The sequence below is a fragment of the Microcaecilia unicolor genome, chromosome 9 (assembly GCF_901765095.1).
Source record: "Microcaecilia unicolor chromosome 9, aMicUni1.1, whole genome shotgun sequence".
Classification (NCBI taxonomy): Eukaryota; Metazoa; Chordata; class Amphibia; order Gymnophiona; family Siphonopidae; genus Microcaecilia; species Microcaecilia unicolor.
Genome location: NC_044039.1, coordinates 175,749,672 through 175,774,809, shown reverse-complemented (window position 1 = coordinate 175,774,809; position 25,138 = coordinate 175,749,672). Strand labels below are relative to the sequence as shown.

Sequence of the window (25,138 nt, the reverse complement as noted above, 5' to 3'; positions counted from 1 at the left end):
ATACTGCTGTCATGGAGCTGGGTATGACATTTGAGGCTGGCAAAAAATATTTAAAAAGGATTTTTTTAGGGTGGGAGGGGGTTAGTGACCACTGGGGGAGTAAGGGGAGATCATCCCCGATTCCCTCTGGTGGTCATCTGGTCAGTTCAGGCACCTGTTTGAGGCTTGGTCGTAAGAAAAAATGGACCAAGTAAAGTCGCCCAAGTGCTCGTCAGGGACACCCTTCTTTTTTCTATTATCGGTCGAGGACGCCTATGTGTTAAGCACGCCCCAGTCCCGCCTTCACTACGCTTCCGACACACCCCTGGGAAACTTTGGTCGTCCCCGCGATGGAAAGCAGTTGAGGACGCCCAAAATTGGCTTTCGATTATGCCGATTTGGGCGACCCTGTGAGGACACCCATCTCCCGATTTGTGTCAAAAGATGGGCGCCCTTCTCTTTCGAAAATAAGCCTGTATATATGTCTATGCGGACGACATTCAAGTTTTCTGCAACTCAAGTCTCTTTGATTAACCAGAAACTATCTCGGATAAATTTCCTTCAGGAACACAATCTTATCTTAAATCCCACTAAATCCAAATTTATTCTCTCTTCTAGCAAAGGTAATAAAATGCAACCTACACCTATTCTTCTAATATACCAGTTCTCTGTGTTGACACAATGTGTATCCTTAGTGTCCTCCTAGACTCTGCTCTCTCTTTCAGGCACCAAGGTTCGCAGGTAGTTCAAAGATCATTCTATAAACTGTTTGATTTGCTCTATTCATTCTTTAACTTCCTCCTGCTCTATTCGCTCCTTAACTTTTCCTTCTGCACTAAATATTTTCATTCACTCTTTAGTTATCAGACTATTGCAACTCGATCTATAAAGGACTTGGGTAAAAAGAACTGCATCAACTTCAAATTACACAGAATACCACAATCAGGCTCATACTAAATAAATATCAGGAAATTGATCATGTCACTTCACATCTGAAAGCTGCCCACTGGCTGCCACTAGCTCATCATATCACCTAAAAAGTACTTGTACTGGTTTTCAAGGTAATAATCTTCGGATAGCCATTATATCTCTCATGTCAACTTATTCCATATAGCCACACCAGAACTCTCAGATCTGCCCACCAGAATAAACTTGTGATCCCCAGCTATCGTGATACCATCCATAAACACATTATGCACTGCATTTTCTCTGTTCAAGGCCCCCAGTTGTGGAATGCTCTCCCCACTTTGCTTGCACACTTCCCTTGTCAAATTTAAAAACTGATCTTAAGACTTTTTTTATTATTATTTCAGGATGCCTTTAGCTAAGTTAGTCATATTTCTCACTGGCACTGCTGACCCAAATTGAGTCCCAATTCCTCTGGAGCACTCCTTATGTTTTTCCCCACCTGCTGTCCTATCAGTTTTGTAGTTTCATTCCCTTCCCTCTAATGTCTGTATTTACTCTTTTTTTTTCTTCGCTGCTTTCTTCCTATCATCTTAGATTATAAGCCACCCTCAAGGCCCCCCCCCCCCCCCCCCCCCACAGGGCAGTATTGCACGTCTTTAATAAACTTGGAATCTTGGTTGTGTTTTCAGGTGTGGTTTAAGGTAAACAAACAAGCTCATTTTCGAAAGAGATGGATGTTCATCTTTCGACATAAATCGGAACATGGACGTCCATCTCCCAGGGATGTCCAAATCAATATAATCGAAACCTGATTTTGGACGTCTCCAACTGCAGTCCGTCAGAAGGACATCCAAATCTCAAGGGGGCGTGCCAGGAGTGTGTTCAAAGCAGGACATGGACGTCTTTCAGCAATCATGGAACAAAACAATGACGTCCAAGACTAAAACTTAAGACGTTTTGAGCTAGACCTGTTTTTATAATGAATAGCTGCAGTGGGAATTGAACCCACTTCCCCAGGATCAAAGTCTGCTGCACTAACCACTAGGCTACTCCTCTACTCCACACAAGAGGTGCCCCAAATGACCAGATGACCACTGGAGGGACTCGGGGATCACCTCCCCTTACTCCCCCAAATCACAAAACATTTTTCCAAACGGCACTTTCAAAAGGAAAAAAATAGACTTTTTTTTTGTAGAAAATGACCTTTCCTGTTCTGATTTTGGACCAAATTCAGACTTAGGGCATTTTTTGATATGGCATCTTTCTGTATTTGACTTGCCCAAAGTCTCAAGGAGCAGCAGTGGGAATTGAACCCATGTTGCCAGGATCAAAGCCCGCTGCACTAACCAATAAGCCACTCCTCTGTTTTGGACGACTTGCATTTGGATGTTTTTTGTTTGAAAATGGACCAAAAACAAGGACATCCAAATCACAAAGATGTCCAAATCACAGGATGTCCTTAGTATTTTTGAAACGAAAGATGGACGTCCATCTTTTTTCGAAAATGACCTTCTCACCGCCTCTGAATTTGGACGTCTTTGTAAAACGTCCAAATTCCGACTTAGACGTTTCTTTCAAAAATGCCCCTCAAAGTGACCTACATTCCCCTTCAGGACCTGGACTCAGATAGAGGCAAGTCCTCCTGGGAATATCTGGTATTAAAACACCATTCACACGAACAGCAGCAAAGTCCTTAATCTACGGCAAGGTTTATTCCCCTTTGGGTTTGCACAACACTGAACAGTCTAGTGGCCATCTAACAACACAAAGAAATTATCTCCCTCCGATACTCAGGAATTAGTGCCTAACTTATGGAAACTGTCTCACCAGGAAAACTAGTAGGTCCCATTTCCAACCAGGTGAACTACTCATATGAACTTTACTGCTTCTCATTGGCAACCTTTGCAAACGTGAATGCCCTTGTCCCATAGGGTTGACTTCACTTTCCTGACTTCTTTGGCCAGCCAAGTCTACTACAATTCCTTTCCAGGTTAGGCCACTTATTTTCCAGGGTTGACTTTCAACTTCAATACCTTTTCTTTAATGGCTGCCAGACCCCTTGCAAATCTCTACTCCCCTGAGGAAGGTTTCACTCGATTTCTTGTAACTGCAGGGAACCTAATCTGGTAAGGCAATTGCCTTAACGACACACTGTAAGCCACATTGAACCTGCAAATAGGTGGGAAAATGTGGGATACAAATGCAATAAATAAATAAATAAACCTTCCCACACCTTCCATGCATAGGCAGCAACAAAAGTCAAAATAATTACAGTTTCCCTTTTCTTCCAACAGAATATTAAAATTAAAACTGGGGCTGAGCCTACTCAGTTCACCTTAAACTAATATCCCAAAACTCGCCAGGGAAACATCTCTGTCATCTTATCCGAGTAAATAAAACACCAGAAAGATAAAATCCAGTTCATTCCAAGTATCAGTGCCTTAAATAACAGTGTCCATAACTCCTGGCACAGCTCCCAACAGTGCAGAAAATAAACTGTTCCAGAATCCAGGGATCCATTCCTTTATAAATCCATAGCCATGTCTTCTGGACCAGGTTGAAATATGGGGCGGGAGTGTCTCTTCACTCTGGATCGGGGAGAGCTTGTTTCCAGAAGCTGTAGCAGCTTTTGGTCTCCTGTCTCTCTCCAAGTGTGTCTTTTAGGCGAGACCCTAACTTGCGTGTACTGGAAGCCCCTCCCTTTCCTGGCCTCATGGAAATGACTTCACAGGGATTCCTCTCTCCTACTGGCTCCCTGCCCTTTCCATTACCCCTTCCCCTATCTTGTGGGAAAAGACTTCATAGGGAATTCTATCCTCTGTTGGCTCCTTGGTCCTGCCATGCCCCCCTTCCCCCAAGTAACTGGCTTACTTGCCTTGGACTCCCCTTGTGTTAGGTATTGGACAGATCCTTGTTACCCCTCTCCCTTCAGAACTTGATAAGTGTTTTCTTTCTCTACGGGGCAAGCAGCTGCCTAGGGCTATTCACACTACTTAGAGCAGGCTTGTCCAACCTATCGGGGACACATTTTATATTTTGTAACATTCAGAGGGCCAAAACACGCATGCGTGCATGCACGCATGCTGTTTGAGAATCACACACTCCCTAAGAACACACAGAACAAAATTGGAATTACATATTTATTAATTTACTTATCAAAATTTGCACACCCAATCTAGGTAGTGTACTTTACAATAAAATCAAAATACAAAAACAGTCCTAAAATTCAACATCTAGGAGATAAAATTTCAATGTCTTTCATAAACAAGAACAGAGATCAGTTTATGGAGCCTATTCCATTCCTTAATATGGTTTCATGCTCATCATTTCTTACAAAAATTCATTTTATTTGGAAAGAAACCAAAAACTAACATTTTATATTTAATTATTTGTATGCATTTCATTTATGTTTAGCCAAGTTAATGAGATATCTGGCACTGCCTCTGCTTGTACAAGTGATCTATGCTCCAACTGATGAGCTTGCAATTCTAAGTATGCAAGATAAATGTTCATCTGAAAGAAGGGATCTTGATTTACATTCGACATGCTTCATTCTTGAGATCAGTTGTTTACAGTTATTAGTACTATCAAACAGTGGAATATGCTTTAGTGCAAGTCTGCTTAGGTTGGGATATACCTCACTGGAAACATATTTAGAGTAAAAAGTAAGCAGGTCAGTATTGTGAATGCTGACTTCAAGTCAGCTTGACTTTGAATAATAAGTTCCATCTGAAGAAAATCTAGAGCACTATCAACTTCAACCAAGAAAGGATTTCCAAAAATATTCATGTTGGTTAGCATTGTTCCTGAAATCCTGAAACCTTTAACTGAATTCTTCAAATTAGTTTAATAATCATATCTACATACTTTTCATGATTAATTTTACCAGTGGGTCTTGTAGCTAGTGTTGGGAAATGAACTAATTTATTTTTTATCTCCCATATAGTTCTTCAGCAGTTCTAATTTACTTGTGAAAGCAGAAATATGTGCATTTTATTCACCAACTGGTCCTTTCCTTGAAGTTTGACATTCAGATCTGCCAAGTACTGTGTTAAGTCTACCAAAAAGGCCAAGAGGTGTATTTTCAAAGCTCTCAGACTTACAAAGTTACATAGTAACCTCTGGAACTTTGTAAGTCTAAGTGCTTTGAAAATACACCTCCAAGTTATTTAGCCATGTCATCATACAGAAATGAAATCTTTCTTATTTTCTTCCATGAAAAATTTAATTTCATCTTTCAGAGACCAGAATCTTGCAATCGTTGTTGCTCTACTAAGCCAACAAACGTGGCTGAAGTAGATCACATCGCCAAAATCTGCATCCTGCTCCTGAAGAAAGCATTGAAATTGTCTGTGATTAAGACCTCTCGATCTTATAAAACTGATGGTAGTGATAACTTTTCCATAATATTTCATATGCAGTGTTTTAGCACACAACTGCTCTTTGATGGAGGATACAATGGTAGGAAATCACTTCATGGGAACGAGATTGTGTCAAAAGAATCACAAAACCATTGTGTTTGACTATCATAGCAGGAGCTCCATCAGTGGTTAAACTAAACCACACAGCTTTCCTGTGAAAGGTTGAATCCCTCCCCCCACCCCCCAAAAAAAGAAAAACTTTTTGCACTTCATTTAATATAGCCCTCCCAGTTGTGCCTTTCATAGGGCAAAGGTCAAGCAGCTCCTCTATGATATGAACTTCCTTTTCACTCCACGCACAAATATGACATGCTGAACTATATCACTGATATCAGTACTCTTGTCTAGGAACAGCCTAAAAAAACGCACAACGACTCAGTCTCCTATTCAGAGTTCCCTCAGTATTGGAGGCAATATCATCAATCCTTCGACCAACAGTCTGATGTGAAAGGCTGATGCTTTCTAGCAAAGATATTTTCTCAGGAAAAGTGACATTTATGAATATTTCCAAACAATAAATTTGCCTTCTTAAAGAGGCTTCCCTTTCATAGCTAAGGCTTCCGGTATTAGATATCTGATCTTAGGTGCAGTTTCTGATATTTGTCTTACAATCTTGAAGAATGACTGTTGTCCCACAACACTTTTTCTTAGTGTGTTAACTCGATCAATCCGAGTTTGGCCCTTAACAGCTTAGTATTTTGAAGCATATTTTGTCAAATAGTGTCGCTTACCATTGTATTATTTGCAAACTGATACTGTTTCTGGACAAATAAGACACAATAGGCCTTTGGAATGTTTGATAAAGTAGTCAACCATCCATGACTCCTTAAAAACTCGATCTTTGGTGTCAATATTTTGTTTCTTACACATGGGTAGAGACATGATACGGAGCGTGACCAGATAAGAATGAGCAGAAATATGTTCACGCTCCCTCTCATGTTACTCCCCACCAGCCTTCACTGAATACACTCCATGAATTAAGTGCCCAAAAAATTCAAAATAATGCAACAGTATTTAGGAAGTATATACAAGTATGTTAACACTTGGCTCGCTAGTCCAGCATCAGAAAAGAGAGAAGCATGACTGTCTGTACTGCACAAATATAGAGAGCATACATTTCAAAAACTGACATATTCTAATTCCTACATCATAAATTAACAAATAAAATGAAAAATAAGGTTATGCTTTTTTATTGGACTGACTTTTTAAATTTTTAACTAGTTTTCACAGGCCAAAACCTCCTTCCATAAGTCAGTACAAGCATACTATAACACTATACTGTCCAGACCTGAAGAAGGTGGTTTTAGCCTCCTAAAGCTAGCCAAAAAATGTATTAAGTCCAATAAAAAGGTATCATCTTATTTTACATTTTTTTCTTTTCTTTATATTTATTAATGTTTAAAGTGGATTAACACAGCTACTATATTACTTCATGCTAAATTAAAAATAAAATGATTTTTCAACTTTTGCTGTCTGGCTATTTAATTGTGTTGGCCCCGTCTCTCTCTCTAGGTCTGCCGCTAAAATGTAGCATTGCCCTTCTCTCTCTTTCCCTCCTCCTATGCAGCATTTCCATTCTCTGCTGTGTCTCCAGCAAATTCTGCATTGCCCGTCTGTCTTCCCCCACCTCCTATTCATTATTACCCAGTCTCTTTCTCCCCTCCCATCCAGTTTTGCCCAGTTTCAGTTTTACTTTCCACTATCCAGTCTTGCCCCACTTCTAATTGTATATGCAATTTCCAAATGCAGTCTTCACATCATTGTTGTTTGCATAGCTATTGCTTGGCTATGACTCTATTCAAAACCAAGTTTATTATCATTAATCACTCACTGTCATTATTTGCCTTCATAATTGGTGTTTTAAGTGGGGAAGGAGTGATACTGAGTCAAAGCAGTTTCCAATTACACAGTAGGGAAACATCAGCATTTGAAGTGGTTGTACCAAAGAATAGTTCCTGTTATAGCACATAGCATAAACATGCGTCTATGGTGTGAAACCAATGGATGGTGTTATAATTATCAATAAAATTGACAAAAACAAAATCCACACCTAGGAGCGACTTCTTCTTTGTACACCCTTTCTCAGAAGTTATATCAGTGTGTCCAGTCAATGTGAAGGGAATTTAGATCTGGTCATAGACTTACAGCCCACATGCCACACACAGCCTCATTCATTGTTATATGAAAAGAAATGCTATTCTGTAAAACAAAGTAAATGCACAACCAACATCCTGCCAGACACTGCCTTCACCCTGTCTCGTACCGCTCATCTTCAATGGAGACTCGCTTCCCTGACATGAGTGGCCCGCAGAAGCTCCGGATGAAGTCCTCCGACAGGACCTGCTTCTCTGCCACAACTGGTTTTACTACAGGGTTGAGCTGCGTGGCATTGGAAGTTGAGGATGTTCCCGCGGTATCAGAGTTCTGGCCCATGGGCCATGGGTTTAACAAGCCTGACTTAGAGGAATTTCTCTCTCTCATGTATTTACTTTGACACCTGCTTCTTTTAGGGAACTGCTCAGTGTCCTCTAATTTCTGGTGAATACAGGGCCTAACTACTGCTCCCCTCCCCCTGTACTACGTGATACCTTTCCAAGGGATCACAAAGGATATCCTGGATGAGCTGAAGAACACAGGGAAGAAAAACGACTGCTGAATTTTCAGGCTGTGAAGGGTCTTGATCTTTGACCTGTGCCTAGTGAGTGATATTTGCATTTAAATTGGTAGGATTTCCTAGTGGTCTTCTGGCTACTAAAAGAGGATTGATTTTACCTCCTGTGTGACTGGAATGTGGTCTAACAATGAAGAAGACAGTATATTGGTGAGTTACAATAGCTGTGAATCAGAGTGGGTTGGGAGGAGGTAGAACCACCACCTTTCAAGAAGGAACCGGTTCTAACAAGGCACAAAGATCATCATGGTGCTTTGGCTTTGCTAAAAATTTTTGCAGTATTCCTGATACGCAAGGGAGTGGAGGATAAACAGAGTGGAATGACTAAGTCCATGGACGTGCCTGTGTCCAGAGGCTAGATGTAGAAGGAAAAAGAGGAGTGGAATTGTTAAGAGGAGGCTATACAAGTGTCCCTGCTAACAAAAGCACAATCAGAAACATTTCCCATTCCTAAAAGAGGAAGGAGAATCATATTGAGGGGGCAGACCATTTAACAGCCACATGAGAATGTGGTCTGGATAGGGAAACAGTTTGTACCTGAATATGGTTAACCATAGCAGAATGAGAGATTCTGGCTACTTGGCCCACAAAGGTGCAGATAATCTAAGCCCCCTTGTTTTTTTTTTTAATAGATTGTTACTTTATTGCCCGAGTGAACAGGGCAGGAGAACCTACAAGTCTGTGAAAGAATCTTCTGAACCCACATTGCTGTCTTGAAGAATTCTTGTGCCTTGATCAGAATCCTCAAAATTGTTGAGATGAGATTTCCAACCTCAAGTGGAAGCCTCTGAGGTCAAGAGAAACAGATACTACAACTGAAAAAAAGAAGGAACTGCCCTGCTCCTTTGAGTTTATATCTTCACCACTGTAACGTATAGCAGAAAAAGGGAGGTGGGTACAACATGAAGGAGAGGGTTTGGAAGTGCTGATTGCACTGGAAGTTGAAATTCCACGGAAAACATCACATTCTTACAGAAGCTAAGGGGACAACATGAATTGCTGTAATCATGTGTCTCAGCATTTGTAACAACAATTCCACAAGGAAATGATGATGGATGAAATGTAGACCTACAAAAGTTAGAAACTTCCAAAATCATAGAAGCGCAATTGTCAAGAAGATCAATGTCTGACTGGTTGAGTCACTAAGAGCCAGTTGTCTGCCTACAGAAAATCTGAATGCCCTACTTATGAAGGTGAGCAGTTGGTTCCTCCCTCCCTTCTCCCCCAAAGCACTCAGAGCAGGTCCTGAGTTCAACAAAAAGGCTACAGGGAGGACTTTGAACCAGAAGTGCTTGAATTATGAAACTGATTAAAATCTGTTCTTGGGCACCGAGGCAATTTTCCTGTATACGGCTTTACTTGGATGTATCTTCAGAACCTGCTGTATGCTTTAATAACCTCCAGACTGGATTTGTGTAACATAATATATGCAGGCTTCCCACCACCTCTCAAACGGCTACTAATTGTGCAAAATACAGCCAAACAGACCCTTTGTCAAGCAAAAGGCCAAGACCATATTACTCCTCTTCTGAAACATCACAGGCTACCTACACAGTATTGGATTCAATTTAAACTTCTCATAAGGTTTTCTTATTCAGATATTCCTCCCTATCTCTCTACTACTATTCTTACTGCCCTCAACGATTTCTTCGTCCTCTTCACAATGGATACTTACATGTGCCCTCAATTCGTCTAGCACACTTGAATTCAGCCCACCAGTATGCCTTTGCTTTTGTGCACTACCATTACTCTGGAACTCTATGCCTGCGCACTGGACCACCTTTTCTAACATTTATAGCCCTCTCAAGAACCTATTTATTTCAGCAGACCTATGGAAGAGAGTAGGCTATCAGCTGGCAGCTACTGAATGGACCAATGATGTTTCCTCATCTCCTTTATTTCTCAATTGGTGGCATTCTTTTCCTCTCAAGTTTATTTTTGTAATTTGTAAATGGCCCTGTCATGTTCTTAGGTAGGGCCGTATATCAAGTTAATAAACCATAAACCACTGAACGATAAATCTGTGGCAGGATGGATTGGGGGAAGAGGATATGAACCTCTGAGATCCAAGACACATTTATTCCCCCATCCCCTTTTTTTATTGGTAATAAGAAAATGGAGAGGATGGTGGTCATCCTGAATTCCTCCTTCATAAGAAAATGGCTGAGATCTCTAAAATTGAGTAGAGGGAGTAAGCTTTTCATCTTCTAAAAAGGAGACTACATCACAAGTTAAGCTCTATTGCTTTGCTGTCCTAAAGAGGTCAAACAGTTTGGTATGAAGAAGAAAGTGGACTGTCTCTGTCAAAATTTTGTTTACTCAATAATATAATTAAGAGGAGGCAGGAAATGCCAGTCTCGTGTGCTTTTTTTAAAAAGACCGTCAGTATATTTCTGTTGGCACTAGAGAATGGTCTAAGCCTTAGACTAGAGAGGAAGGCAAACAAAGGTTACAGACTTCAAAAATAAACTAACTTTGTCAAGCTGGGGGGGAGGGGATTCCTCAAGGGGTTTCTAGCTGGATGGGAACATCTGGGTGAAGTAGAAAAGCAGTGAGCAAAACTGGAAGAAGCTATTTTATGGACAATTCCTTTTTTGTTAGGAAAATGAATAAAAAGGAAAGAAGGTTCTCAAAATAGCTGAAAAGCTAAGGAAAAAGACATTAACCTTCATAAATAAAAGATCGCAGAAACTAGCAGACAACAATATTGGAAAAACTAAGAGCAGGTGGTAAAACTTGTGAGCCCACTAGGGACAGAGAAAGTACCTGTATGTAATATGTAAATCGCTGATTGTTCCACAAAAACGTGGTATAATGAAAGAAATTTAATAAACAAAAGGATAGTCAGGAAGGCAAATATGCAAATGGAAAAATAAACAACACAGGAAGACAAGACCGATATGTTAAGAGATATAAGGAAATAAAAAAAGTGGCACTATAAGATTTCTGTTCTGTGTTCCCAGATGAAGGGCTGACAGTAGGGCCACAGAAAACAAATACAAATAGGAACAGACATGAGGTAGACCTTGAATGGTTTTCAGAAGACCGCAAGAAACTAGCTAAACTAGAAATGAAGCAATGGGATACCTCAGAGTACTGAAAGAACTTAAGAAATAGGGAACTACAGCTAGCAAAAGCACAGGCAGAAGGTTGAAAAAAAAGAGGTCACAAGACTTTTTTTTTTTTTTTTTTTTTAGGTATGTTAGAAAGGAGAAAGGCTAAAAATGGAATTGTAAAACTGAAAGATGCCAAGTCTCACCCAAGTGAGACATGCTAAACAAATAATTCTGTTCTGTGTTCACGGAAGAAAATTCCGGAGAAGTACCATGGTTGGCTGCCAAGGGTATCTCTCATACCATTCATGGAACAGAGTGTTTATGAACAACTTGAACTGAAAGTGGACAAAGACATAATGCTGGATGGGATACATCCCAAAATACTGAGGGAACTCAGAAATCCTGCTGGGACCTCTTAAGAATTTATTTAATAGATCCCTAGAGACAAGAAAGGTACTGCAGGGTTGGAAACAAGCAGATGTGGTCCCACAACAAAAATGGGGTCCAGGATACAGTGGGAAACTAGAGGCTGGTAAGCCTCACTTTGGTTGTTGAAAAGCTAATGGAGATAATGCTGAAGAAAATCCTTGGGCATGAACATCTTAACCTCTTGGGCTAATGCCTTCATGATGAAAATGAACAAAGAAAAAAACACAATGCCTAATCCTCTCATCCCAACAACCTGCTCCTCCCTACTAATCTTATCACCTCTGACATTATAATCCCTATATCTGACAACCTGAAAATCCTTGGAGTTACATTAGACAACCATCTCTCGCTCGAAAGTCACGCAAAATCCACTACAAAGAAAATGTTCAACATGATGTGGATACTGAAACATGTAAAACCTTATCTCCCCTTGAATACTTTCTGGAACTTGGTACAATCCACGGTACTTACCCACGTCGACTACTGTAATAGTATTTTCTTAGGCTGCAAGACCCATATCTGGAAAAAACTTCAAACTGCCCAAAATACAGCAGCAAGACTTATTTTGGGCAAATCTCGATTTGAATGTGCAACACCTCTTCGTGAAAAACTTCATTGGCTCCCTAGAGAACGTATCAACTTCAAGGTTCATACATTAATCCACAAGATTATCCACGGTGAATCTCCGAGCTATATGCTTAATTTAATTGACCTTCCCACCAGAAACATGACTGAAACCTCACAAACTTACCTCAACCTACATTACCCCAATTGCAAAGGTCTCAGATATAAAACCTAATATGGATCCAATTTCTCCTTCTTAGGCAGCCAACTCTGGAATGCCCTCCCCAGACCTATCAGATCAATCAGTGACTATCTACCCTTCCGAAAATCCAGGTCACAGATAACCAGCAAGATCTCAAAAATGTACAAAACATTTTATACTGCTTATCCCAGAAATAGTGGATTTTCCCCAAGTCCATTTAATAACAGTCTATGGACTTTTTCCTTTAGGAAGCCGTCCAAACCTTTGTTAAACTCTGCTAAGCTAACCGCCTTTACCACATTCTCTGGCAACGAATTCCAGAGTTTAATTACACGTTGAGTGAAGAAAACTTTTCTCTGATTCGTTTTAAATTTACTACATTGTAGCTTCATCGCATGCCCCCTAGTCCTAGTATTTTTGGAAAGCGTGAACAGACGCTTCACATCTACCCGTTCAACTCTACTCATTATTTTATAGACCTCTATCATATCTCCCCTCAGCCGCTTTTTCTCCAAGCTGAAGAGACCTAGCCGCTTTAGCCTTTCCTCATAGGGAAGTCGTCCCATCCCCTTTATCATTTTCGTCGCCCTTATCTGCACCTTTTCTAATTCCACTATATCTTTTTTGAGATGCGGCGACAAGAAATGAACACAATATTCGAGGTACGGTCGCACCATGGAGCAATACAAAGGCATTATAATATCCTCATTTTGTTTTCCATTCCTTTCCTAATAATACCTAACATTCTATTTGCTTTCTTAGCCGCAGCAGCACACTGAGCAGAAGGTTTCAACGTATCATCAACGACGACACCTAGATCCCTTTCTTGGTCCGTAACTCCTAACGTGGAATCTTGCATGACATAGCTATAATTCGGGTTCCTCTTTCCCACATGCATCACTTTGCACTTGCTCACATTAAACGTCATCTGCCATTTAGACGCCCAGTCTCCCAGTCTCGTAAGGTCCGCTTGTAATTTTTCACAATCCTCCCGCGATTTAATGACTTTGAATAACTTTGTGTCATCAGCAAATTTAATTACCTCACTAGTTACTCCCATCTCTAGGTCATTTATAAATATGTTTAAAAAGCCCTGGGGAACCCCACTAACTACCCTTCTCCATTGAGAATACTGACCATTTAAACCTACTCTCTGTTTTCTATCTTTTAACCAGTTTTTAATCCACAATAGAACACTACCTCCTATCGCATGACTCTCCAATTTCCTCTGGAGTCTTTCATGAGGTACTTTGCCTTCTGAAAATCCAGATACACAATATCAACTGGCTCACCTTTATCCACATGTTTGTTCACCCCTTCAAAGAAATGTAGTAGATTGATGAGGCAAGATTTCCCTTCACTAAATCCATGTTGACTTTGAGGCATATTTTCAAAGCACTTAGCCTCCCAAAGTTCCATAGAAACCTATGGAACTTAGCCTCCCAAAGTGCTTTGAAAATATGCCTCTTTGTCTCATTAATCCATGCTTTTGAATATGCTCTGTAATTTTGTTCTTAATAATAGTCTCTACCATTTTGCCCGGCACTGACATCAGACTCACCGGTCTATAATTTCCCGGATCTCCTCTGGAACTTTTTTTAAAAATCGGCGTTACATTGGCCACCCTCCAATCTTCTGGTACCATGCTCGATTTTAAGGATAAATTACATATTTCTAACAATAGCTCCGCAAGTTCATATTTCAGTTCTATCAGTACTCTGGGATGAATACCATCCGGTCCAGGAGATTTGCTACTCTTCAGTTTGTAGAACTGCCCCATTCATTAAGTTTCTCCGACTCGTCAGCTTCGAATACCATTTCCGGCACCGGTATCCCACCCAACCTTACTACCCAATACATATCCAGGAGACGACAATGACCTAGACTACTACTTCTCCCACCAAAACTCCCTTGTTTATCCTGTAACCCATCCCCCTCCTCCATTGTTCACCTACCCTTGCTCATACCTCTCCTACTCCCTTCACCCCGTCCTACTCTACCTACCAATCTCTTTTGTTATTCTGCTATACTTAACTATTTATTTTCTTTATCAATATTCTATAATCCCTATTACTATGTAAGCCGCATTGAACCTGCTTTGAGTGGGAAAGCGCGGGGTACAAATGTAATAATAATAATAGTAACTTTGTAGAATTCAACAGGTTGCAAGATCTCAGGCAATATGGTTTTAACAAAGGAAAATCCTGCCAAATGAAATCTGATCTCTGACTTGGTGACCAATGAACTAGATAAAGGACATGGGCTAGATGTAATCTACTTGGATTTTAGCAAAGCCTTTGATACAGTTCCTTACAGGAGGCTCAGGAATAAGCTGAGCGAGCTGAAAATTGTGAAATAGATTCGAAAATGGTTGACTGACAACAGTGATGGTAAAAGAAATCTGCTTGGAGAATAGGAGAGTGGACTGATTCTATTTAATATATTTCAGAATGACATTGCTGAAGGGTTAGAAGGAAAAGTTTGCCTTTTTGCAGATGATATGAAGATTACCAACAGAGTGGACACCCCAGAAGGAGTAGAAAATAGGAGTAAAGATCTAAAAAATTAGAAAAATGGTCTAAGATCTGGCTGTTAAAATTTAATGCAAAGAAATGCAGAGCGATGCACTTGGGATATAGAAATCCAAAAGAAATATGAGATAAGAGGCGAGAGTCTGATAAGAACAGTTCAGGAGAAAGATCTTGGGTTACTTGTTTCGCTGTCTTGAGATCCTCACACATTGGGGCCCTTTTACAAAGGCGTGCCAAAAAGTGGCCTGTGGTAGTGTGGGTGTGTGTATTGGATGTGTGCTGGACCGTTTCTTCACTGCATCTGGAAAAAAGGGAATTTTGTTGGAGGCCGAGAAATGGACATGTGGCAAAATGAAAACCAGCGTGCATATATTTATGGCCTGAGCCCTTAACGCCACCCACTGAATCAGCAGTAATGGCTCACGTGTTACCCACGCAGTAACCGTCCAGCACATGCTAACTGCCGATTACCTCCGGGAACGCCTCTGTAGTAAACTTGAAATTACTGTCAGGTGCATTCGCTAGCCAGGCAGTAATGCCAATTTAATGCATGTAGGCCCTTACACACCTTTGTAAAAGGGCCCCTATGTGATAAGAGGTGGCTGTAGCCAGAGGGATGCTAGGCTGCATAACCAGCAGAAGAAAGGAGGTGTTAATGCCCCTATACAAATCACTGATGAAGCCCAACGTGGAGTACTGTATTCAGTTTTGGAAGCCTTATCTGCAAAGGACATAAGAAGTCAAAGCAGTTCAGAGAAACGTGACAAAAATGGGATGAGGTTTGCACCAAAAGACATATAAGAGGAGACTCGAGGATCTGAATATGTATACCCTAGAGGAAAGAAGGGATTGGGGGAGATATGATAAAGACGTTTAAATACTTGAAAGATATTAATATAAAAACAAATCATTTCTCGAGATGGAGAAGCAGTAACTACAGAACATGAATTCAGGTTGCAGGGAGGCTGACTTAAGAGCAACATAAGGAAGTACTTTTTCACAGAGGATGATGGATACCTAGAATATCCTCTTGGGGGAGGTGGTGGAAACTAACAGAATTCAAAAATGCACAGAATAAACAAAAGACCCCTACATGGAAAGGGGATGGAATTTAAAAAAAAAAAAATCCTTAAGTGGTGATTAGATGACAACTCCAGTAGCTGAAAAGGCCAGTGCAGAGCAGACTTCTAGGGTGTGTGTCCTGAGAATGGCAAGGCCAGATCAAGTATGCAAATTTTAGATCACATTCACATCAGATGCTATAAATGTATCTCAGGGAGGAGGGGGAAAGAGATCGTGAGATTGATAAGTAAAATGTCAGTTAGTGACATAGCTTGATTGTTGGTTTAATAGTTATTGATACTGAAAATGAACCAAAATTATAAAACCACTCTTCCAAGACTGCATCAAATATAACTCCCTATATGTGGTTGGAATTGTAGCAAACTGCCCATCATTAACGGGTGTAACTTGCACAGAGTGGCTGGAGCAGCTTGGGCCGCCTTGTTGGGCAGACTGGATGGACTGTGTGGGTCTTTATCTGCCATCATTTACTATATAAATTCTGGAGGTTTCATGCCCAACCTTTTCAGTGCTTTTTTAGAGTAAGGAGTGATCCTGGAGGACCAAAGGTGATCTCTCTCCACAAAAGCAGAATTAAGGAGAATGTTGGGATACTACAGGCTATTAGTCTGTTCTGTGATGAGTAAATTAATGTAAATACTTCTAAAACAGAAGACCATGTGGCTTCTGGAATAAATGAATTGCAGCACCCAAGGCAGCAGAGTTCTTCCTAAAGGCAGGACTTGCCAAATCAATCTGATTAATTTCTCTGACTGGGTTGCAAGAGAGTTGGATCAAGGGAAAGCACTAGATGTGGTGTACTTAGTCTTCAGCAAAGACTGACATGGTTCCGCACAGCCAACGTATAAACTGTACACCTTTACTATGGGCCCTAAGTGACTCACTGGGTTAGAAACTGGTTGAGTGGAAGGTGTCAAAGTAGTGGTAAATGGAGTTCACTCTTAGGAAAGGGTTGTTACCATCGGTGTGCAGCAGGGATCAGTTCTTGGTTCCGTTCTTTTAGACATTTTTGTAAGCAAAATTGTGGAGGGGCTGTCTGGTAAGGTTTTATAGATGATACCAAAATCTGCAATAGGATAGACTCCTTGAATAAAGGTAGATAGCATAAAGCTAAAAAATATTTGCATTTGGGCTACAAAAACCCAAGGGTGCAGGATTCCAACAATCCAGAAGTTATAATGCCACTCACAATTGGAAAGGAGGTTTTCCTTGAAAAAAAGAAGCTGGTAACATCTCCACAGGATGGCTGTGGCAAAACTGCTTTTGCTGCACAGAGAAGGGAAAGTCTTGTTTGTCAACTGTGCAGTGGAAGCACGCAGGGATAGGACTGGATCTCTGTTCAGAATGTTATTGCTATGCAATAATTATGGGTGATATGCCGGAAAGGAAAATTCTGCTATCCATGAGCAGGACCACTGCACTAAGAATGTATAAGGGAGCTGTGTACCTCATCTGCTGAAGTTCTATGCAACTTGTGCAAAGCTTCAAATGAATTGAGAACTTTTAGATAAGTACAGCAGGCAGAAACAAACTTCCTGTCATGCTCTTCTGTGTCCGGGCCTCTGTGCAGGTGCGAGGTATTCACCTGTGGCGGTACTCCAAGCCGAGTAAGAGGTATAGGTTGTAACTCAGGTAATCCGATGTACTTCCACCAAAGAAGAGTCACATGGGCATCCCACATGACAGATGTTCAATCTTGTTGTATCAACAAGCTATCAACATGAGCATACAGAACATGCAGTTTTCCAAGTAATGACTGGGTCCCTACAGCATAAGCAGAACAAGTTAAGGTCCTCGAGGTGGATGAGGAGAGGGCAGATGTGAAAAGATGAACTTCTAGGAAAGGCAACTATATCACAGTACCCAGAGTACTGATAGTGTCAAGTGTCTCAATGTTTAAGAAAAAATGATAAAATAATACATTTTATTGGGAAAGCTTTGTCACATGTCCACTCAGCAGTATGAAAGGAACAAAACCAAAGAAAAATACTTTAGTGGGAAAGGCATTGTGTACTACGAACTTTACACTAAGTTCAGAGCTCTGGGAGAGCTGTTCCATTCCAGTAATAGCGATGCTATCATCCACTTGTGTGCCTTACTCTGGTCCTGCTTGTTGATGCAAAACTATATTCACATATATCTTTTTTTTTTTTTTTTGGCTTGTAGAGACAACTGTATAGCCAAAATGTCCTCTCTACCTACCCTGTATTTATGAGATAAATTAACTTCATAGTAAAGTACAAATCATCATCTCTAGCTAGTAAAGACAGAGTCCTAGGTAGCCTAAATCCACTATCTGTGCAGTATGGTGTTTTTGGGTGGGTAAAATCATTTTCTGTGTTACTATACTTAAATGCAAGTAGATGATTTCACCAGAGGGTGAATGCTGACATTTACTTTGCATTAGCATAGACCTAACTAAACATTCATTGCCTGTTTCAAGTACATCACCATCTGTTCCCTGCTTATCAGAATGCTTGAAGTGGTTTGCTGTCATCTCATATTTTTAGCTCATCATTGATTTTCAGCTGTAGCAGAAGCTGTGGGCATATCATCCTCTCTCAAATTCAGCTCTTAGATTTGAAAAACCACTTTCACTTTAAAGTATCTTTTTCTGTGGTGTTTCCCAGCAGAATTTAATCAATGTACCTTATTTCCCATCTTGAAATACAAGACAAATACATTTTTAGTAAACTTTCACCTTAATATTAATGCAGCAATACGTGAAGCCTCTTTCTAACACAAGTATCCACATCAGACGATCCTGAAAGCGGCATAGATAGTGTGAGCCAGATGAAAGGAGACCTAAAAAGTGAAGAGAAAAGAATTTGTTTTCCTCTTGCTACCCTTTCTCAGTTGAAATTTTACCTCCAATTTCACCCCCCCCCCACACACACACACACAGGTTCAGTTTACCCATGTTGTAATTAAACAGGCACAAGCTGAGAACCTTAACATGTATAATAATCTATATTCTTGTAGAGGCTTGCTTGCAGTGGTCACATTTTGGTATACTCAGACCTAGTGTTGGGTTTATCCTGATGTTTTTTTTCCTGACATAATAACTTCAGACAGCCTTAAATGGCTTTACCTTCTCAAACAGAATGTAAAGCAAAGAGATAGGGATCCACACCAGAAGACCACCACCAATAAGTGGATCCAAAGTAGATAACAGGATGCGTAAAGGACCTTATCTTAAAAATGCAAAATGCCCAACATGGCTATGTTTCAAAACTTCTGTGTCAGGGGCACAGCTATAATTAAAAACAAATACAAAAATAATACATAGAAATTGACTAGATTTCTGTGTGTTACTTTTCCATTTTATGGAGCATTTTACCTTTAATATAATAAAGTCCTTTATACATCCTGTTGTCTACCTTGGATCCTTTTTTTTTTTTTTTTGGTGTAGCAGACCTGACTATGAATCAGATTTTCTCAGCTGATTATATCCTTTCAAAATACAAATGACTAGATCTAGTTAGAAAAGGAGGTATACAGGCATGCACATGCCTACTGAGGGCAACACTGAAGAAGTGATTGGCATATGAATGAGAAGATGTAGCAGGACCAGCATGGCATGTAAATGAGCAGATGTGATAGGGCCAGCACAACAAAGGAATACTGATACTCTGCACCCTTGTAAGACCTAAAAATTGTTATCCTTAAGAGACAAATATAGTTTACTTCATTAGACATAACCAAAGAAAATGTGTTATGCATTTTGTAAAAATCATGATGTGCTCATTTATCCCCCCTCCCTTTTTATAAAGCTGCGCTAGCAGCTGCCAGTGCAGTAATGCCAATGTATTGGCATTGCCACGTGGCTTTGTAAAGGTGGGGGGGGGGGGATTTAAAATAAGAACCATTTTTATATTTAAAAAATGTTTTTAAAATGCTGACATTTGTCATTTGCAGGTTAATCCCCACCTCCTTGTAAAGTTAAGAAAGACTGCAAAAATTGTGCTCAATTAGTATCATATTTTCTTAAGGCAGGGAGATCATCAAATAAACCTATTAACTAAGGTCCCCTTGTACTAAGGCACACACGTTTTTAGCGCACGCTAAAATTGTAGGCGCGCTAAATGTTAGACACGCCAATGCATTCCTATAGGCGTCTCTAACGTTTAGCACACCCACAATTTTAGCGCTCTAAAAACTAAGCGTGCTTTAGTAAAAGGGGGCTTATAATTGTTTGTTCTATCCCAGTGTATCAGAAAGTTGAGGTAGGAATTAAAGAAATGCACATTTGGATATTTCTTAAATGAATGGTACCAAACTGTAATATATATATTTTCATTTCAATTTATTTTCAATGTGAATAGGAAACTCTTTTCAATAGGAAGCTACTTAGCATTTTCACTCATTCAAGTGTTTGGAAATGTGATCATCTCTGAGAAAAGATGACTAAAAGTCTAGTGAGGGTCACAAAATATTTGATTCCTTTTATTAAAATACACTGGGCAAGACCTTCACAACCTCCCATTCCTTCTTTCAATTATCAAGACCAGTCTACCCACACGAATGTTTCCTTCCATCTGGAAGTATGCAATTCTTGGGCCAATCCTGAAAGGATCGATCTTGGCCAGCTTAAACCACTTAGGTCATCTTTTACAAAGCCGTGCTAGCATTTTTAGCTTGAGGTAAAAATCAGTTGGCGGTAAATGCTGAGATACCCATTATATTCCTAAGGGTGTCTCAGTGTTTACCACCAGCTGATTTTTACCATGAGCTAAAAACGCTAGCATGGCTTTGTAAAAGGCCCCCTTAATTATCATCCTATCTGTAACTTGTGCTTTCCTGCCAACATTCTTGAGAGGTAGTACATTCTCAGCTAACTTGTTTTTTCACCCCAAACAATCTGGTTTTATAATCAATAACTCTATAGAGACTCCTGTATTACATTTTCATAATGATTTAAGGTGCAGAATATAGCATAATCAAGCGTCAGCTATCTCCATGGATCTCAGTGCGGCCTTTGATCGGTGGACCCAACTATATTTCTGGATCATTTCTGTTTCGTAGGTATGATGGACACAGCTCTGTTTTCTATCTACTTTTCTATGTACTTTTAGGCACATTCATTGCATTAAAATTCTTCCTTCACATCTGCTTTTTATTCACTACAGTTTGGGGGTCTCCTTAGGGTATGGATCTTGGCTCCAATCCTTTTCAAAATCTTCCTTTCCCTTTTACCTACACTGATTCAGAGTCTTGGTCAGAGTTGTTATATTTTTGCAGATGTTCAAAATCATTACATTAATAACTTTAATCCCTATCTCGGAGATTTAAATACAGCTCTCAATTCAATGACCACTTGGCTCATCCATCATGGCATGAAACAATCCATCTAAATCCAAAGCAATGTGGGTTGTGAGCCACCCTCCACTTCTGGCTGTTCCAATCACAAATGTCCTTGTTAATATTTTCTGATGGTATTAACATTTGGGGTTGTAAATTTTATTCTTAAAAGTTTAATTTTCAGATTTCTGCTGTTACTAAATAATCTTAGTTAGTGATTTGACAACTATGTTCAATGAAAGTTATTTCTCTTTGTATGGTTTAAAAATTCTTGCCTTTGCTTTGGTCCCAAGTTGAACTATTATAATTCCTTATATTAGATCTTAAATCATGCTTTAGTTAAAACAGGTGCAGAATACTACTACTGCTCAGATACTGAAAGGTACAGGCTGGTATTATCATATTATGCCAGCATAAAAACACTGCACTGGCTCCCAGGAGCATCTAAGATTCAATTCAAGGTATTGCTCTGAATACGTCTGCTTTTTTTTTTTAAACAGGTGTTCCTTATCTTATCCTTTTGTTCCCCGATGCACCCATTTTCCTACTCATTCTTCCATCACAGTACTACCTTGACACAACAAAACATGCAGCAGTTTCTTGTTTTGGACCTACAGAGTGGAATTCACCTCCCTAGTCCCTAATGAAGTGAAATCAGCTGAATGCATTTTAATGCGCCATTAAAAATCAGTTTGATTGGGTTTTTTTGTTTGTTTTTTTCTTCATTGTTCCATATTATATGCTGTTATATGTTTTTATAAATATTATGTTGCTTTAAAATCAATAAATAAAGTTTTTTAAAAGTTTTTGCAGGATTTACAATGTTTCAGAATGGCACACAAGTGAGCTACTTATGACACTTTCTTTTTACATCCTTTTTCTCTCTCTTTTATTGAGTATATTTTAAATTTATTTTCCTCTTTTGTTTTCTGGTTTTACCATGTTATTGTAAACCACCTTGTTTTTCCTTTTTAAGGATGTAAGGTGGTATAATAATTCCTCAAACTAAACAAAAAAATAACACAAGTAATTTCCTCTGAACAAGGAAACCAGTTATTTACTGTCAATGACATCTCTGGGTTCATGGTTCTGGTTTTTATTATACTTTTTAAACAAGACATTGGGAATTGTTACTTAGATCAAGCTTGTGATCCTAACTCATTAATGCATCATTGATCCCAGGTACATAGCTCCCTTACCTTGTGTGCTGAGCCCCCCAAACCCCCCCCCCCCCAAACCCACTATCCACAACTATACACCGCTACTATAGCCCTTACAGGTGAAGTGAAACACCTAGATGTGGGTACAATGGGTTTCTGGTGGGTTTTGGAGGGCTCACATTTACCACCACAAGTGTAACAGGTGGGGTGAGAGGGATGGGTCTGGGTCCGCCTGTCTGAAGTGCACTGCACCCACTAAAACTGCTCCAGGGACCTGCATACTGCTGTGATGGACCTGAGGCTGGCATAGAGGCTGCCACAAAAGATTTTTAAAGATTTTTTTTGAGGAAGGGAGGGAGGGGGGTTAGTGACCACTGGGGGAGTAAGGGGAGGTCATCTCCGATTCTCTCCGGTGGACATCTGGTCAGTTCGGGCACATTTTTGTGGCTTGGTCGTAATAAAAACATGACCAGGTAAAGTCGTCCAAGTGCTCGTCAGGGACACCCTTTTTTTTCCATTATGGGTCGAGGACGTCCATATGTTAGGCACGCCCAACGCTTTTGCTATGCCTCCGACACGCCCCCGTGAACTCTGGTCATCCCCGCGACGGAAAGCAGTTGGTGACACCAAAAATCGGCTTCCGATTATGCCGATTTAGGCGACCGTGAGGATGACGCCCATCTTCCGATTTGTGTCGAAAGATGGGCATCCTTCTCTTTCGAAAATGAGCCTGATAGTAGACCAAGAGCGGCATAATCGAACGTGAATGCCTATCTCCATGGGTGTCAATGTCCGAAAACGGGTACGTGAAGAGGCGGGACAGACCGTATTATCGAAAAAATGGACGTTTTTCAGCTGGGCGTTTGTTTTTTTTAGCGATAATGGAAACTAAAAACGCCCAGCTCAAAAACGTCCTAATCTGAGCCATTTGGTCATGGGAGGGGCCAGGATTCATAGTACACTTGCCCCCCTGATATGCCAGGACACCAACTGGGCACCCTAGAGGTCAGTGCGGTGGACTTCAGAAAAAGCTCTCACATGCATAGCTCCCTTACCACGGGTGCTGAGCCCCCAACCCTCCTCCCCCAAAACCCACTACCCACATATGTACAACACTACCATAGCTCTTAGGGGTGAAGGGGGCACCTACATGTGGGTACAGTGGGTTTTGAAGACCTCCCATTTACCAGCACAAGTGTTACAGGTAGGGGGGATGGGCCTGGGTCCACCTGGCTGAAGTGCACTGCGGTACCCACTAAAAGTGCTCCAGGGACCTGCATACACGCAGGCCTCTAGGACTTGTTGCTGCTATATAACATTGGCACACCAGTTGACACCTGAAGACTAATCTCTCCAAAAACGTCCTTTATTGGAATAAGCACGCTTACTCAGTTAACTGCAGATCAGAGGTTGTGCCCCACTGGCAACAAGTCTCCCTGGTACTGAGATGAGCAGTAGGTCAGAGCTAGCAGAATGCTGTACAATGCCCTCTTTCAGCCACATTCAAGGTAAGAACTAAGTTCTGTAACGTGGCTAACACGTGAAAGGGATCTAAAACTGCTTACAAAAATGGCCACTACCTCATGGACTACCGGAAACAAAACAGGGCACACTCTGACCCAGTAAGCAGAGGGAAAAGCACCATGGTGGTACAGCCTACCAACAACCAACATCGTGAGCATGTAACACAAGCTAGTGGAATCACGGAGCCCAATACCCTACACCCACCACAATGCATTGCTGATGTGACTCTGCAGTGCCCTTAACAGAAAGCGAATGCTACATACCTGTAGAAGGTATTCTCCGAGGACAGCAGGCTGATTGTTCTCACTGATGGGTGACGTCCACGGCAGCCCCTCCAATCGGAAACTTCACTAGCAAAGTCCTTTGCTAGCCCTCGCGCGCCCGCGCGCACCGCGCATGCGCGGCCGTCTTCCCGCCCGAAACCGGCTCGAGCCGGCCAGTCCAGTATGTAGCAAGACAATACACTTCAAGGGAAGACACAACTCCAAAGGGGAGGCGGGCGGGTTTGTGAGAACAATCAGCCTGCTGTCCTCGGAGAATACCTTCTACAGGTATGTAGCATTCGCTTTCTCCGAGGACAAGCAGGCTGCTTGTTCTCACTGATGGGGTATCCCTAGCCCCCAGGCTCACTCAAAACAACAACATTGGTCAATTGGGCCTCGCAACGGCGAGGACAAAACTGAGATTGACCTAAAAAATTTACCAACTAACTGAGAGTGTAGCCTGGAACAGAACAAACAGGGCCCTCGGGGGGTGGAGTTGGATCCTAAAGCCCAAACAGGTTCTGAAGAACTGACTGCCCGAACCGACTGTCACGTCGGGTATCCTGCTGCAGGCAGTAATGAGATGTGAATGTGTGGACAGATGACCACGTCGCAGCTTTGCAAATTTCCTCCATGGTGGCTGACTTCAAGTGGGCTACCGACGCTGCCATGGCTCTAACATTATGAGCCGTGACATGACCCTCAAGAGCCAGCCCAGCCTGAGCGTAAGTGAAGGAAATGCAATCTGCTAGCCAATTGGATATGGTGCGTTTCCCTACAGCCACTCCCCTCTTGTTGGGATCAAAAGAAACAAACAATTGGGCGGACTGTCTGTGGGGCTGTGTCCGCTCCAGATAGAAGGCCAATGCTCTCTTGCAGTCCAATGTGTGCAGCTGACGTTCAGCAGGGCAGGAATGAGGACGGGGAAAGAATGTTGGCAAGACAATTGACTGGTTCAGATGGAACTCCGACACAACCTTTGGCAGAAACTTAGGGTGAGTGCGGAGGACTACTCTGTTGTGATGAAATTTGGTGTAAGGGGCCT

General features: G+C 41.1%; 1 protein-coding gene across 1 annotated transcript in view; it reads right to left on the bottom strand.

Annotated features, from left to right (window-relative positions):
* Positions 1–25,138, bottom strand: part of PCNX4 (pecanex 4) — a 146,013-nt gene that overhangs the window by 28,828 nt on the left and 92,047 nt on the right. The window contains 1 exon segment of the mRNA XM_030213787.1: positions 18,547–18,650. Coding sequence (XP_030069647.1) covers positions 18,547–18,650 — 104 coding nt within the window.